The 18,510-nt window shown below is 38.9% G+C and overlaps 1 protein-coding gene across 1 annotated transcript in view; it reads right to left on the bottom strand.

Moving 5' to 3' along the window:
* Positions 1-18,510, bottom strand: part of TEK (TEK receptor tyrosine kinase) — a 148,376-nt gene that overhangs the window by 42,593 nt on the left and 87,273 nt on the right. The window contains exons 6-13 of the mRNA XM_088472619.1: positions 13,878-14,018; positions 12,229-12,354; positions 9,828-9,982; positions 7,455-7,599; positions 4,423-4,584; positions 3,250-3,384; positions 2,468-2,749; positions 580-876 (exon numbers count right to left, since the gene is read on the bottom strand). Coding sequence (XP_088328745.1) covers positions 580-876; positions 2,468-2,749; positions 3,250-3,384; positions 4,423-4,584; positions 7,455-7,599; positions 9,828-9,982; positions 12,229-12,354; positions 13,878-14,018 — 1,443 coding nt within the window. The remainder of the gene's footprint in view (positions 1-579; positions 877-2,467; positions 2,750-3,249; positions 3,385-4,422; positions 4,585-7,454; positions 7,600-9,827; positions 9,983-12,228; positions 12,355-13,877; positions 14,019-18,510) is intronic.

Genomic DNA, 18,510 nt, shown 5'->3' with positions numbered 1-18,510 from the left:
GACTTGGACGATTCCATTCATTTTAATGCAGTCAAAAATCGTTCAATCGTTCAAATCGTTTAATCGTTCAATCGTTCATCTGACAAATCTGACAAGTCTGACAAATCTGACCGTGTGTACGCTCCATAAGGCTACAAATAAATCAAGCATTCATTTTAGTCAATAGACTGAGAGATTCCTTAAAACAATTTAACTATTTCAAATCATAAGGCATTAGAAACTATAGCATAAGGATTCAGTAAAGAATAAGCTAGCTACCTATGATTATAATTAATAAAGGAGGCACAGGAGTGTTCACTTTTAAACAGGGAGCACTTAAGGGGCTTTGCTACGGCTCTTGTATATTAGAAATATGAAGCTGGAACACCCATGAATTTTTACAAGGTGTTTAATAATACTAAACAGTATTTTAGTCTATTTGCTTAGGAGGATGAGCTAATAGATTATAGGTAGACAGTGCATAGACATGACATAAATAGCACACAGGTAAGGCTTGCATATAGTATTGTTGCTTGAACAATTTGCTATTTAATTTTTATATTCTATTCCTAACCAATCTGACAATGCTGAATAACTCACTTCTAATTGGCTGACGGGTTTTTACATCTCGTCTGTGATTGTGAATGCTCTGTCCAAAATTGTTTTCTGTGCATAGTTCAATCAGATAAGGTGTATTGGCTTCAAGCCCCTTTAGCTGGTACTGAACGATGGTAATATTACTGATCCTTATGTCATGATTGTGCTCTGTGTCACCAAATATTTTGTAACGGATAATGACGGATGAGATGGAGTGACCTTCCTGCACCGACCAGCTGATGATGGCTGATGAGTCTGTGATGTTAAATATACTGATGTTTGTAGGTGGTGGTGGAACTTCTGTGAAATAAAATTGTATAATATAAAACAAGAGATATAATACAGCCATTCTGGTTTTCTCTGATCTCATCATTCAGATCTCCTTTAACTTAATCATATTCAATAAAGAGCACAATAATAACAAAACTGTTTAGACATAACATTTTTATTTATTATACTCAAATTACTCATTGCTTTACAGAGAACATATGAATAGTAAAGTGAAAAGCTTCTTCTACAAATCTAATTAATGAAGATTAGGAAAGTAAATAGTTTACAAAGACTAACACTATATTCAGCATCATTGTAAGTAAGTAGGAACAGATGTCTAACTGGTCATTTGTGCTGTTTTGCCACAACACAGACTTGGTCTTTATAGAACTACATTTTGTTTTATTTTATAAACAAAATGAAAGAGATATAAACTATCTCTAAAAGCTTTCATATAAAAGTAATATAATTCTGTCCTTTGTAAGAAATATTTACTTGGTGAAGCTATTTTTATTGACCAATGTGATCAGACACTGCACAGTATCTGATCAATCAAATTAGATCTGAGACGGGATGTGGGGGTTAGGTTTAGGCACTTGGGGGGGTTAGGGTTAGGCTCTAGGGGGGAGGTTAGTGTTAGGCAGCCCTAAGGGAGGGTAGGGTTAGTGGGGCGCATAGGGTTAGTTATACTTAGCTAAATCCTTTGTGGGTCTGCTGGCGTCGGGATTTGAACCGCCGGCCATAGGGTCATTCATACTGATTCCGATCTAATAGTTCTAGATGTCCTTTGATATTACAATCTCTTTGCTCCCCATCAAGACTGAATGACTGCAGTCAGAGTGACCACACATTTGACCATCTTGCTGAACAGATTAGCTATGGGCAACTCTATTGCTGTTGTCCTCACATCTGCAGTGTCCTAGCTCAATTAATTTTTGGCATTAATGATATTATTATGCAGTCAGTTGTTGTACATTAAAGTCTTTTACTAAGGTATTTATTTTACCTTTCATAATATGTATTTACTTCACTCTATCTTCTGGGTCTAAAAATGTGTGTAAACATCCCGAAATGAAAACTCAGGCAGCTGATAACCTGTTGCATTCACTGGTATGTCCATAGAGGGATCTTACTGCTACAGAGGAGCCGACTGAAGACCTTAAGTTAGACATCCAATCTTTGGTAAATTGGAAACCTGCTGTCACCAGAAAAGCTGCTTGTTGTTTTGTGTGTCCAGATTTGCAAAATTCTTCTAAGTTCATTTTATTTCTGCAGCTTCATCAAGTTAATTTTAATTTTAGTATGGTATTCCTTTCAATCATTTTATGCCTAGTCATTGATCACAAGAAGACTGTCTTTAAAGGGAGAGCAGATAAAGCATTACTTTTAGTTCTTAAATACAGATACAGAGAAAACACAGTATTGCAGTGTACAGCACGCCATGGCACTAAATGATTTGTATTCCATTCATTTATATATCTTAAGCTTTTCACAACTAGTTTCATACCTGTTACAAGTTAGCTTGGATTCTCCACTCGTTAGCCACCATATACATTCTGTTCAATAAAGTCTGCTCCAGCTGTAGAGACAGCCTACAGTATCTGAGTACAGTTTTACTTACGGTCACTGTATGTCCATGATAACATCGGCTCACTCCATTCTCCCTGAGACTTGGTGTTCACCCGCACTCTGCACTTGTACAGTGTCTTTGGCTTGAGATTGCCTATAATCATTCCAGATTTATTTCCTGAAGTTTTATGAAGCGTTGCTTCAGTAGGATCATAGGAGCATTCTACTTCATACTCATGCTCTTCCTCAGAACCTTCCCAGTTAGGCAACCAGGTCATATTTAGAGATGTCTGATTGTTAGGTATCAGAGTGATAGCTTTTGGGGGGGGAAGACCTGGAAGGAACACAGAATTAAGAATATTCCTATTTTAGCTGTGAAATACACTAAGCAGGAGAGATGTAAAAGCTAGCCTTGTATGTTAATAAAGTGTCAGTAGGTTTCTAAGCATCAACTCTGATCATGTTGCTTCATAATCAAGTTATTCAACTGTCATATACCAATAAAATCATAAATAGCAACAAAAATAAATTTAGTCTGCTTGTAAATGTATTGATGATCCAATACTTAAAAATATTACAATAATAATGTAATTGCCATAAATACAACTCATATAGAAACACATGCATAGTGCCTGACTATTGAGGTTTCAGTGCATCTGTATATTTCAGTCTATATGAATTTTTAACAAAGCACACACCCTCTCCAATGACATTACTCAATGAGGCAGGGCAATATAGCGTGAGCCCCTTTGTGTAATGTAACCTTATGGACAGAGCCATACTGTATGCACTAAAACCAGGAACTTGCTTTAAAGATCAGGTCTAAGCTGTTACCAAATGCCTCGGTGGTGAAGATAGCTTCTGGGCCTGGATGCCCAACTCCTCCTTCTCCTTTACGTTTCAACTGAACACAAACCTTATATTCAGTTTTTGGTTCCAGATTTTCAAGTTTTACAATTTTGTCTGTTACTGAAAAGGAAAATTAAGCCATAAAGAATTAATTCATTAAGATTTTTCCAGTAATATGCAAATTCTGACAAAACATTGTTATAGTATAGTGCTCAAAGTAAGTATGTCCATGCGTAGGGATATATCTAAGCAACATGTTATATTATCAATATAACAATCATTGTTGTTGTTGTTATCCATTTTACCATGCTCTCTTCAGACTGCAGCATAAAATAAATACTATTCTTATTCCCCATTGTAAATATAACAATCTTAAAATGTAAAATATATTTGCATTTTGCATGAATGTACATTCCTGTTTTGTATAATTTTAACAATAATTATATGTCCAAACTATACATGCTTGTATAAAACATGGAATTGATTCAAATAATGCACTTGGGATTGCAATGTCAATCCATAAATTAGCCTTATTATACACTATGGAATGTATTATTTGGAATAGTATTTTTCCAGATGAGCTAGCACCCATGGTTCTCACCCACAACCTCAGTATACTAAATTACATTTTAAAATTTTATTTCAAAGTCATCACACTGCCCCCCCAATCTCTGATATATATCTATAAATTGTAAGCCAAAGTCCTCCTACTTCTTGGCTTATTAATACCTTGTCTTGTTTTTTTACTGTATTTGTTTCCAATTGTAAAACACTGCAAAGTATGCTGGCAGTATGCAAAATATTGTTCACTAGTTCAATTATTATTATTATTATTATTATTATTATTATTATTAATAATAAATATATATATATATTTATTATTAATAATAATAATAATAATATATATATAATATAATATATATATATATATATTTATTATTATTAATAATAATAATAATAATATATATATATAATATATATATATATATATATATATATATATATATATACATATATCCTACTAGGCCTCCCAAATGTATTCTTGCGAATGATATGTAAATTTGCTTGGTTGTGGGTATAAAAGAAGTTTAATATCACTGACTGCACATTTTTATTCTCATCAACAAACGGTAATTTATATTCATTAGGATTTCTTACCATTTAAACTAATCCATCCAGTTGATTTCTTAGATGGTTTATACAATACTGTGGTTGCTATGATCGGACCATCTCCTCCATAGGACTCAGTGTTGACATATATATTAAGATAGTTGGGTCCAGTTTTATTCAACTTTGGACCATACTGAGGATATGGTGCAACTGAGCAGAATAAAAAATTAAGAAGAAAAAAAAAACAACAGCTTTTAAAAATGATACAAATTGTCATGTAGTGTCTTAATCTAAATACTGCCATCATTCAAAAGGCTGAATGGAAAGCAATAGGTTCTATTTATGAAATTTATGCCGGAAAGAAGTTACACAAAGATCCTCAGCTGTTCTATTGAGTCTGTTTCTTGTTTCTGGAATATTCTGCACAATGTATTGCTGAAAGATATTTCAGTAAGGGCAATGCTGTACAAATCTCTAAAGAGGACAGCCAATTTAGTAGTTTGTATATAGCATATTAATAACACAGACCAGACCAAAATGGTTTCTTGAATAGCGCATTCTAGTCAATGAGTGCTATTCATATCCATCTTTCCTTGCATGAAGCATTATCAGGAATAGTGGGATTCAAATGTTGATACTAATATACTTATTGATACATAGGTGTGATTCTATATATAGTAAAAAAAGAGTATATTTTATTTTAATAGATCAATTTTGCATTTGGGTAAATCAACCTAGCCATTCTCCAGATTTTTTTCTTAAGCCCTATTCCAAGGTCTACTTGGCGGAAACTACAGATCAGAGAATTACCATCCCTGCCACTAATTAATTGTATTGCATGCCATGATGGCACAAACCTGGAGTGCTATATCTGTTTTGTGTGCCTCCTACCACATAGAGGCATCATCCATGTGTTGACCAGCCCGAGGTCGTTTGTTTTCACTATTTGCACTATGATTTGCTATAGTGGAAACTGGTACAGGCTGCCTGCCATTGGGGCTGGTCTGAGTATTTAGGCAAGGACATGGCACTTCATATATACTGTATATATGGAAAGAAACAAAATAGGAATGATATTATATTGTAGCATATTAATTTCTGGTTGAGAGCTTTTAAGTGATATATATATATATATATATATATATATATATATATATATATATATATTATATACAGTATATATGTACTTTAAAAAAAATATGAAAATGCTCTACTTAATTTTTATTTTATATTTTACTGTATAACCTTGACTGTGAAGTATTACGCAGGAGGAGCTGCCACTCATTGTGTTACCTCACTGCATGTTAGTCTTTTAGCACATTGAGAATTATATATATATATATATATATATATATAGCAGTATATATATATAGTTCATGAAAAAAGAGCCAGCACATCATAGGTTAAATGCAAAAAACAATATATATACAGGGGCGCCGAGAGGGGGGGGAGCGGGTACAGATTACCTGGGCCCGGGCTTCCTGAGGGGCTTGGCGGGGGCCCGGGTCCGGCACCGCTCCCCCCCTCACAGCAGTTCAGTGTTTCTGTGCCCACAACCGGCTGAGGACAGTGCCGGTTGTGGGCACAGAAATGTTGCTGCTTTTAATGATGTCGCATTAAATTTGCCTATTTTCAAGTACCCTGAGTGCCGCGATTTCATGTTCAATACCTACCTCCTCCTCGTGGGCACCGGGCCAAGTTACCTGACACCAGGGAGAGCCGGACTTATGGTGTTTATATATATATATATATATATATATATATATATATAATTCCAAGAATAGGGACGACACTCAGAGGATTTCCAAAGCATATAAAAAACTGTATTCAAAAGTTTACAACATCTCTGTCATCAACACCGTCTTCAGGATGAAACCATTTCTTAAGAATACATTATAATTCCTACAGCAAAGAAGTGTATGACTTACCCAGCCTTATAAAGTAGATGCAGTAGATGTAGATGCTTTCTTCATCTACTTTATAAGGCTGGGTAAGTCATACACTTCTTTGTTGTAGGAATTATCATGCATGTTTAAGGATGACTGGCTGTTCTGGACACTACTTCAACGTGACACCTATCTGATAAGTGCTCCACCTGCATTGTTGACGCTGTTATGCCTCTCATTACTCCTTTTTTTATATGCATACATTCTTGTATGTGTTGTTACAACACCATGTTTTTGCACTTTATTATAAATGATTTTTCTAAATATTATTATATGTATATTCACTTATACAGTGGGATTCATTTGAGTTAGTATTGCAATCAGCTCTGCAGAAAACTGCTGAGACAAGACCCACTGTGCTCACTTGAAATATTTAATATAACATACATATCTCCTGCTCCCGAACTCCACAGTTTCTGAGCTAAGTCCTGCAAGCAGACTCTTTCTTTGAATTGAAGGATACTTGGGTGAAATAATTGGAATTTTGTGTGGGAAAAGTTCAATATATTGTCCTTTACACACAACATAATTATTGTATCGTGATAAGTGTTGATTGTATTTGTTACTGTGTTACCTGTTGTCCAGGTTTATATATTTTTAAAAATGTATGTTTAAAAAAAAAATAGTAAACATACTGCATAACAGAAATACATAATCTAATATAAAAATAAAAATAAATGTAATTACACTGAACAGGTATTTGTGTGATTACAAAGCCACTGAAATTGACAAAATAAGCAATAGCAATATAAGGAAAGATGTGTATATATTAAAAAAAAAGAAAAATCAAATAGCAATTACGATTAAGGTGTTACAAAAGAACTTAAACAGATAAATGGAGGCTCTGTACCTACATTATAGCTGCTAACTGTCCCTGAACATGACCCTGGCATTTAATAGTGCTCTAAACATATAATTTTTTTATGTAAAATACAGTAAAACAGGCTCATCTCTTAGAAAGCCCTGCAATAGAGTTCTTGAAAATTGAAATAAACTATTGATAAGCTCTGTATATTGTATCTGAATATGAAAAAGAACACTGTCCATTAATCTGCACAGTGATCACCTTTCTGGAAAATGTTGACATCCTACTGTATGTATCTTTGTTGAAGTGGCTATTGATATGTTTCTTACCTTTCACTGAGATATACACATACTTTTCAGTCATCCCTGTTGCAGTCTTCACGTTGTAAATCCATAGACCTGAATCTCTAGGTAGAATTTTTCCTACTGAAAACTGAGCAACTGTTTGCTGATCGCTTACAGCTGCTGACACTGCCTGTAGAAGACATTGTTTATTACTGAATATAGTGAATGGATTTCTTAACTAATCAGAGACTATTTTATGGACAGTAGACATCACCATGCACATAGGTGAAGATGTATTAAGCCTTGGAGAGAGAAGTGGAAAGACCAGCCAATCAGCTTCTAACTGTAATTTTTCAAGCACAGCCTATAAAATGACAGTTAGGAGCTGATTGGTTGGTATTTTATTTCTCCCCACTTTATCTTTCTCCAGGGATTGATACATCTCCCCAAAAGTATCCAAAGTTAACTTCAGATGTATTATAAAATTGTCATATAACCACAGAATATATTCTATAGCTGAAAATAAATGAATTAGGGTTGCCATTGGAAGGGCACATTTTAACCACCACCTATTCGCCATTTCATGGCTCAACAATTGATGGTATGCTAGTGCACATGTGCAATGGGCAGCTGGAGCTTGCACATGTGCACTAGCATACAGGCCCGCTGAGAGCCGCGGCGGGCCTGGGTATTAGGGGGTGTGGCCTAATCGCGGGAGGCGTGGCCACGCCCCCTTCCCGGGAAAAAAGCTTTCCAGCGGCGCTGCGCGCTGTGGAGGGGGGCGCTCTGGGCCCCCTCAGCCCTGCTCAAAGCCAGGGGGGGCGCGATCAGTGTGATCACTCCCCCCCACAGGCTTAGGAGACTGCTGTGGCTGCTTCCCAGCAGCCACGAGCAGTCTCCACTGCAGCTCAGCACACGCTGTGTGCTGGGCTGCTGTTTGTGAGGGAGGGGGAGCGGCGCCGGACCCGGGCCCCCGCCGGGCCCCTCAGGAAGCCTGGGCCCCAGTAATCTGTACCTGCTCCCCCCCCCTTTCGGCGCCCCTGCTAGCATACCAAACACTGAGATGCTCCTTCCTGGTGTGTCCAGAGGGAGTGACCTCAGCAACCAGCAGAATGCAGCCATTGGAAAGAAGTTTGCAAGATTGGCAATCATCGCAGTCCCAACATCAAATGAAAAAAGTATCTCCATTGGATCTGAAACATCTATGTTTACCAACCATTGGTTACCAATAGTCATCCCTAATTTGAATCTGGCCCAAGTGCTTGGTATCCAGCACCCCTTTTCTCCCTTAATAATTGGCGTCAGTGCCTTCCTTGTTTACCGTTCCCACCAGGAGAGTGGAATCTGTATAAGGATGTGTGTAGGCATTATTATCTGTGATCCCATCAGATGGCTGAGTGACCATGGGGTAACACAAGCCCGCCGCCGCAGATGAGTAAAAGAGGCTAGGAAATCTCTGTCAGCCTACGGAGATCCTGTCACTGCGTCTGCAGCTGAATCAACCGTAGATGTGCATCCAGTTTGATCAATATATATTTATTCCAGATACAATATTGTTTAATAAACAAATACAGGTTGAGTCTCCCATATCCAAAATGCTTGGGACTAGGGGTATTTTTTATAACGGAATATTCTGTATTTTGGAATATTTGCATATCATAATGAAATGTCTTGGGAATGGGACCCCAATATACACACAGAATGCATTTATGTGTTATATACACCTTATACACACCTCCAGCAGGTCATTTTATACAATATTTTCAACAATTTTGTGGCTCAAGCAAAGTTTGTGTACAGAAATGAAATTCATTTATGTTTCATATACACCCTATACACACAGCCTGAAGGTTATTTTATACTATATTTTTAATAATTTGTGCCTTAGACAAAGTTTGTGTACATTGAACCATCAAAAATCAAAGGTTTCATTTTCTCAGTCATGCCAAAATTATTCTGTATTTTGGAATATTCCATATTTCTGAATATTTGGATATGGGAGACTCAACCTGTACTTCCTATTGTGATTTTTATATACATTATTTATTGCTTAAAGTGTGATCTGTATTTTAGACTTGGATTCTTTGGAGGCAGTCACAGCAGTGATCCAGCCGGTCCATACATATGATGAACTTTACTTTGTTAACCAAATCCCTCTTTTATTCTGCCGTCATTGCCCCACGTTTAGAAAGCATGGGATACCAGGGAAGAACCTCCCACTATTCAAGGTGTGGGGGACAATTCATTCTTAAAGGTACTTTTTCTAAAGTGGAATAGGCCTTTAAACACCAAAACAGTACAGATATTATTAGATTATCTTACTTTAGTTACAATGGCTCAACTAAACCATTTTCTTACATATCCCATCTTATCTAGTGTAACCATGGTGCATAGTGATACGCATTCATAGAAAACAACCTGAAACATGGTGCCATCTTCTTTGAAGAGAAGGAATTCTTGTGCAGCTGGTGCCGGGTAACCACTGACCCTACAGGTCGGCTTAAAATCAATCCCAGAATTCAACTCTAATGTCGTTTCCATTTCGTTTATCTGTGGTGGGATGTATGGCGGACCTGGAGCATGAGAGACATTTGTCATTGCAGAGCTACATCAGGAACACAAAGAACACAGATTAACACTAAGTCAAATATTTTTTTTTTCTTAAAGGTACTGAATATTACAATGTCAGATATTTGCATGAAATAAGTTTCCATAAAATGATTGGCTCTTCAGTTTGTACTTAAGAAAACAAACATTGTCTTATACCTGATACACTTTTCAAATACATTAAAGGGAATATCCATGTGTGTAATCCACACTCTTTTATATGTATGTTTATAACCCTACTCAAAAGGTCCCTCTACAGCCTACTATTAATCATCATATTTTAAAGACTGTGGCATCAGGGCTATTAACTCATCTCTTTAATTAGTGACACATGATATAAGGTATGCAGGAAAATACATTTTGATTCCAGCTTGAAAGTATCAGTAATTAAAGGGTTGATTTGATTGACCAGTTTATGTCCTGCATATAAAAGGCAAAAAATAAAATTATCAATAAATTAAAAAAATTAATTTCAATAAATTTTTAGAACAAGACGATTAAGAATTCCAAACATGGGACAGCTCTGCCAAGTTTCACATTTTGTACTTAGTTATAAAAGTAAAATGACAGTTACTATGGGTTACGAAATATTTGTGTGATATTTAACAGAGGATATATAGAATGAACATAAGAACAGATATAGTTAGAAACACATTGAAAATCACTCACAAATAGATTTACTGTACTGTGTATGTGCTATTCCATTGTGTGAATACTTTAGAATTAGACTATTACAAGTGTAATTTGGTATTTTATGTTTTGTTGGTACTGTATTTTATTAAGATTTTTACTTTAGTCAACTTGTTTTGTTTTCTGTTTTTTTTCAATCTTTTTAAAACTCTCACATTGTACAGTGTAAATGGCATCTTTGTCTATCTGTTTAGTTTCCCTACAGTGACATAATGGACCTTATTCCAAGTCAACCTGAAATGCTATTTGCAATTTTTTTTTTGTCTTAAGTTGCTATATTTTGTATTTTGCATGCACAAAGTTTCGCAATCCATGTCTTTTCTCAGTTTCAAACATGACTTGCGACTTTGTGTGAACAGGTGGCTTAAACCAGGGTTGGAATTGGCATGCAGTACCAGAAAGTGGGCTTGCATACGATTGTAGTGGATGTGTAGTACCAGCCAAAGTACAGTAAGGGCATGGTATGGGCATTCATTCGCTTCACATTCATTTATATAAATCTGGTATGTAAACACACTGTGTAATGCATACTTACACTATAGACTCTTGCTTTCTTTTGTGGGTAGATTTGAACACATTCGGAGATGTGCTTTCTAAAGATTCAGTTACACACTCTCAGATAAATTCTGTAATATATGAATTTTGGTATCCAAACACTCTATATTATTACTGAAGTAATTTTAGCTCATAATCAGAGTAAAATTACTATATTTTGATCTTTATATCTTTTTTATCGCTGAGGTCTGAGGAGATGTTCAAAGGAATCCAGAAGTAATAGATTTCAACAGATGAGTTGCAATTTTCTTTATTTTACACTAGCAATTTATTTGACAATTTGTTTAATCACTGGTCTAATTGATTTTTAAAGGCCACACTAGAGGGTGCCTTTTTCTTTAATTATTTCTTTCATTATTTCTTAGATACTCAACTAACTGAACACTAGCTTCTGAGAAACAGCAGGCACCCAATTGAGTGCAAGCAACTCAAAAATTATTTTAAAAAGTCTCCATATATTTACAGACAACTAACAGACTATAGATATCAATTATGAAATCGGCTACTCTGTGCATCTAGCATAAGCGCAGTGAGAGCTGAAAGCCTTGCCCCACCCCTTCTGCTTACAGCTCTCACTGGCTGCCTGATGATCAAAAACACAGCCTCTCTTCTCCTCCCAGAGCTGTATTGATGTACAGGACAGCAGCGTGTGGCCTGACCTTGTAAGCAAAACACTTTTGCTGACAGATAGCTTGTTATGCAATGATACAATATCTGAAGTTTATATTAATGGTTAAGTATGTTATTAAGAGATGTCACTTATTCACTACCTATTTGTCATATGAGTGTATGAGCATTCATTTAGACAACATTTTTTAGTGTAGTTGCCCTTTAACAGAACAATACTGTAATGAAAAAATAACTTTGCTACTAAGGAGAATTTCTGTAAGTTTAATAACGTAATCTGGTATTCATCTGTGACCTGTCACCAATATACGTATAACAATACAGTGTTACCTTGCTTTACCTTCGTTTTCACAGTGTAGCCCTCGCCATCCTTGAGGACAAATGCACCCTTTGAACCTGTCACACATCCCTCTATGGCAAAGACACTTCAGCTTGCAGTCAGGTCCATAAAAACCATCTGGACAAACTAGTAAAGATATGTATTACATAATGTGTATAGTATCAGCAACACTGCTTACAATTTGATGCTGCTCTAATGATGAAGTACTGACAGTACTATAAGATACATGTCCCTGCCGACTTTCTATTTACACAACAAGGCATTGAGTGTTGATGATTCTCTATATTATATCATGTCTGAAAAAGAATCCTAAAATGTTTTGTAGCTTGAATTTTATACCTGTTTAATTATTCAGTAAAATGTATAACTTTATGTAGAAGTGTGTGAAATAATGTGGGACACAATGGGTGTAAGTTGGACAAACTTCACTATTACCAATAACATACATGCAGCAAAAGCACCACAACCAGACTAATAAAAATGGAATACAATGTGAGAAGACCGCTCGCTAGCCGCTTGACTCTATGCTTTATTCCAGGGGTTCTCAACTCCAGTCCTCACGTGCCACCGGCAGGTCATGTTCTGTGGGTGTCTGTAATCATGCACAGGTGAGTTAGCCTATTTTGCTGGGTCAGTAATTATCCCACCTGCTCCCACAGACAGGAACACATGACCTGTTGGGAATACTTGTGGTCCAGGTTGAGAAACACTGCTTTATTCCAATGCAATAGCTGATCAGAGGCTAACACAGAGTTTTAGACTATAAAATTGTGATTTGTTTTTCATATACATTCATTGCTAAACAGTTATTAGTTTTATAGGGGCAGATGTACTAAGCTCTGGAAAGTGATAAATTAGAGAGAGATAAACTACCAGCCAATCAGGTCCTAAGTGTCATTTTTCAAACACAGCACCTGATTCAGACCCGCTCGCTAGGATGCGTTCACTCATAGCTTGCCGATTTTCGCATTGTGTGCATGCATACGCATCGCAGTGCGCATGCGTGAACCAGTGCGAGAGAACGGGAAGCATTTGCTCGCTGCGCATAGACAGGCTAGCAGAGTGAGTGACAGGAGAAGCCGTTTGTGGGTGGTGACAGGGGCTGGACATTATAAACGGGGGAGTGGAGGTGAGAACGCAGACATGCCTGAGCATCTTAACGCCGTTTCAGAGGTGTGCATAATTAAGAGGTTGCATACACTTCCGGGAGATGACATGTGCAAGTGGGCGTCTTAAGACAGGCTGGTGGGCGTCTACATTCACAAAGCGATCGCACGCTAAGACATAGTGGGCGTGCTTATGCCTTGCCGTGCAATCGCCTGCCTTGCTGGGTGTGTGCTGGATTTGCATACACTTGGTGCGAGCATACGCATCTAGCGAGCGGGTCTGAATTGAGCACACAGCCCGTAACATGACAGTTAGATGCTGAGTGGCTGGCAGTTTATCACTCTCCAATTTATCACTTTAATAAGCTTAATACATCTCCCCCATAGTGTTTAATAATGTATAATAAAATGGATGCAGGCTACAGCAATTGGCTGCACTGCACTCTGACTTAACCATTGTTCTGGGTTAGTTACAACGGCCATACTGTAGTTAGAAAGAATTCTCTGCTGTTGTGCTTATCTATGCGAGATTCTGTACTGTACCTTCATCACATGTGAGTCCTTTCCAGCCGGAGGCACATGAGCAGCCGTATGGATCCATTAGGCAGAACATGTGGGACTTGCAGGTTTCTTTTTCTCCGCAGGTCTCTTTGCAGGTTGTGCCAAACCTGTGCTCACCACATGCTAGAGGAAGGAAATATACAAGAAGAGAGGAAATACCATTGACACAAATGTAATACAAATGTAATACCATTGACACAAATGTAATACAAATGTAATACAAATGTAATACCATTGACACAAATGTAATACAAATGTAATACCATTGACACAAATGTAATACAAATGTAATACCATTGACACAAATGTAATACAAATGTAATACCATTGACATGAATGTGCAATATTGTGAGGAAAATTCTCAGAACAAATTTGAAGACACACAGGGTCTGATTCAGAGTCTCACGTGAAGCTGCTGCATTTACTATGCTTTGCCCTGTGTATGGATCCGGGGACACCGGAGGCATAGATATGAGTCTCTGCAAATCTCTGGGATGTACATAGACACATGGAAGTCAGCCAGATCTACTGTATATTTGTGGCTTAATGGGTGTAACTGGATGGCAATGGGACATTCGCACATATATAAGTGTGTTGTAGACGTATTTAGTGGGGAGCCTATGCAAAAATCCAGCTGATTTCAGACTAAACTTTTGCACCTAGGATATGACTGGAGCAAATATGTGCTGAAATGATGATGGCTGCTCTCACAAGTGGATGGGGATCCAGGCACATTGTTGACAGTTACCGTGTCGACATTCATATTGTTGACACATTGACAAGCACCATGTCAACATCCTCAGCATGTCAACATGTTCACAATGTTGACATCTGAAATGTTACCAAGTGAAATGTCGATATTCTCAGAACGCCTGCGGTTAGGGTTAGGCGTCACCAGGACGGTTAGGCACTACGGGAAGGTTAGGGTTAGGCTTTGGGGAGGGGAAGGGGTTAGGGGTTTGGGTGAGGCACTAGAGTGAGGGAGGCACTAGAGAGAGGGTTAGGAATGGGGATAGGGAGAAAATACCCAACAGATGTCTGCAGCTGTCGCGACCACAGGGTCACTGGGATGTGATATCCACATGCTATCATGTCAACATTCTCCTGTCGACCTGATGAATGTCTACATTATACCTGGCTATTTAACATACCACACCTAGTGGATGTGGAGGGGTGCTCGTGAGAGGACAACTCTGAATACAACAGATCTGCATCTATCTTCACGAAAACAGTGAAGACAATCTGCCCAGAGACATATGCTGAACTCAGCATCGACCTCTGAGTATCTCCACAAACCTGAGGAAACTAAGGGCCTGATTCAGCAAGGATGACAGTTGCTTATACGAACGCAATCGACCGATTGCAGAGGATACGCAGACCAGGGGCGTATCTATAATGGGTGCAGGGTGTGCGGGGAACACGGGCCTCTGGGTCCAGGGGGGCCCCTGCACACCCTGCACCCATAATATTACTTACCTGTCTGGAGTCCCACGTCGGTGCGGGGGTCCAGCGCTGTAAAATGACTGGAAAATGGCCTCGGTGGCCATTTTCCCATCTTTTGCGCACGCGCAGTACAGGCGGCCATTTTCCCGGTGCCCTGTGCATACACTATAGACTCTGGGCACACTGTAGTGCCCATCGTCTATAACTCCGGCGCTGGCAGCACACAGCTCAGTGCGCTGCTGGCCGCCAGGTGGAGAGGAGGGAGCCCATGTCGGAGACTGCACGCGGGCCACTGCACACGGGCCCCCTCCTCTCTAGAAACGCTGCTAATTATTTCCCCTCTTATAGTATATACTGTATATATTTTTTTCTAATAAATTCATAAAAGCATTAGTTAACCAAAAACCTATAAATAGATGTGCCAGGATGACTTTTGCAACCTACTGTATCGGTGTGATACATACATCGGATATTACATGGGCACAAATAGTGGTGGGCACAAATAGTGTTAGTACAGGCGGTTCCCCAATTCTCCCCTTGTCCTGCTGTGTCCTGTTCGTGATACCAGACAAAACCCTCAGCAAGCCACCTATCAAGATTTGAGTGGAAATACTGAAATCATGCAAAAAGGTGAGAATGCCCCAAACCACATTTGGTTACACACTATTTCCCACAACTGGGTAAAGGTATGTTACATGTTTCATAAAGTCACACCATCATCAGGTTACTCTTTCATTGATAGAAATAATTTAATGTGTCAGTCATAGCTTTATGGTGGGATAACATAACAGAAATAAAGACATTCTTCCATGCTGCACCTATTTTTAGTAAAGATGAGCGGGTTCGGATCTAAGAGATCCGAACCCACCCGTTGTAAGGGGATCCGAGTCGGATCCAAGCCGGCTCGGATGTTCCCACCTTACTGGGATCTCTGACATCGAGGCAAAACCACAGAGACAAAATCTCACGGCTCGCGAGCTTTCGTCTCTATATATAAAAGGGACGCGGCGGGCGCCATTTCACTCCGGCTGTGGAGACTAAACAGGGAGGGTGGGTAGTGTAGGGCTGGGGAGAGGTGCTGTGCTGTTCTGTCTGCTGTGTCCTGGGCTGGTGCTGATCCATTCTGGGCTGGTGTTGTGCTGTCTGCTGTGTCCATCTGGGCTGGTGCTGATCCATTCTGGGCTGGTGCTGTGCTGTCTGCTGTGTCCATCTGGGCTTTCGCTGCTGATTCATCAGGGCTGGTGCTGTCTGCTGTGCTGTCTGCTGCGTCCATCTGGGCCCAAGTTCTCGACCCAAATAAAGTGTATTTTTTTGTGTAATATATATTTGTCTGTGTGCGTGTTAGGCTTAACCGCACAGAATACAGCAAGTCAGAAACGCAAGCTAGTGCTGCCCGACCGCAGTCGTCATCAATCCGTGCTCTGGGCCCAAGTTCTGGAGCTGAAAAAAAATAATAGAATCTTGTCTTTTTTTTCTAATAATTGTCTGTGTGTCTGTGCGTTTTAGGCTTAGCCGCACAAGATCTAGCAAGTCGGCAACACAACCTAGTACTGCCCGACTCCAGTCGTCATCAATCTGTGCTGTGAGCCCAAGTTCTGGAGCTGACATTTAAAAAAAAAAAATATTGTCTTTTTTTGTCTAATAAATAATTATCTGTGCATGTTAGGCTTAGCCGTACAAGATTTAGCAAGTCGGCAACGCAACCTAGTGATGCCCGACTCCAGTCATCATCAATCTGTGCTCTGGGCCCAAGTTCTGGAGTTGAAACATTTTTTTTTTTTAATTTCTTTTTTTTGTTTAATAAATAATTGTCTGTGCGTCTGGGCGTGTTAGGCTTAGCCGCACAAGATCTGGCAAGTCGGCAACGCAACCTAGTGCTGCCCGACTCCAGTCATCAATCTGTGCTCTGGACCCAAGTTCTGGAGCTGAAATTTTTTATTTTTTTTAAATAGTCTTTTTTTTGTCTAATAAGTAATTGTCTGTGCATGTTAGGCTTAGCCGCACAAGATCTAGCAGGTCGGCAACGCAACCTAGTGCTGCCCGACTCCAGCCATCATCAATCTGTGCTCTGGGCCCAAGTTCTGGACCCAAGAAAAAAACACAAAAAAACATAGTGTCTTTTGTCTATTTGTGTGTGTGTGTGTGTGTGTGTGTTAGGCTTAGCCACACAAGATACAGCAACACAACCTAGTGCTGCCCGACTCCAGTTGTCACCAATCTGTGCTCTGGGCCCAAGTTCTGGACCTGAAAAAAAAATAATGTCTTGTATATTTTTTTCTGTGTGCGCACGACTGCACGTGTGTGAATTTTGTAACCGCACCTTGGCTACATTATTGGTGCTTGTGACACTGCTTCAAGACAGTAGAAAATATGGAGGGCTGTCACATGACAGGAGAGCAAGGCCAAGAACCACATGTTGTAGCTGCCGCCAGCAGTTATCATGATAATGCAAGGCCGTCAACTTCCTTGTCCTCTATGAAGGCCCATGCCTTCAATCCTCAAGGGTATCGTAACCATCATCTTTGCACAGTCCTCAACTCTAATAATTATATCAATCAGTTTTGAGCCAGCAAGCTGGATGCAACCCTTTGGCCCTTTAATTAGATGAAAAAAATCAATATTGTGAGCTGTGAGGTAACCAAAATTGACTGGAAACGAGTGGAAATAAATGTTATTGAGGTTATTAATACTGTAGGAACAAAAAAGGCACATATTATGTGATTTTAGCTGGTTTTTTTTTTTAAAAATCCAAAACACGAAAACAAAACACGGAGGTGAGGTTTTGGCAAAACCAATCCAGATCCAAAACCAGGGGAGATTCAGATCCAAAACAAAAACACGGGGGTCGGCGCACATCTCTAACTTTTACTGAGGTCTTATCCATGTTCTGGTAAGCCACAGCTCTTTTGGCCACCACAAATCATGACTAATGCTGTAATAGGGAGAGACGATTCAGTGCTTTAATTTTGTCTGTCTTTTTTTTTTACTACAGGTTGTAATGGTTACATCAGTATGTGACATCACAGGTAAGATGTAAAGTCATTATGGAATAAGGTCAATATCCCGGCAAAGGGGATGCCGGTGCTTAGAATACCGTACCTAACCCATTACAGGATACGGTTAATAACCCAGCAAAGGGGATGCCAGCACTTTGAATTCTGGCACTTGGAAT

This window comes from Taudactylus pleione, unplaced genomic scaffold (genome assembly GCF_031769625.1).
Source record: "Taudactylus pleione unplaced genomic scaffold, aTauple2 ptg000127l, whole genome shotgun sequence".
In the NCBI taxonomy this organism is placed as follows: domain Eukaryota; kingdom Metazoa; phylum Chordata; class Amphibia; order Anura; family Myobatrachidae; genus Taudactylus; species Taudactylus pleione.
Note: the sequence above shows the minus strand (reverse complement) of the source record. Positions and strands in the feature narration are given on the sequence as shown.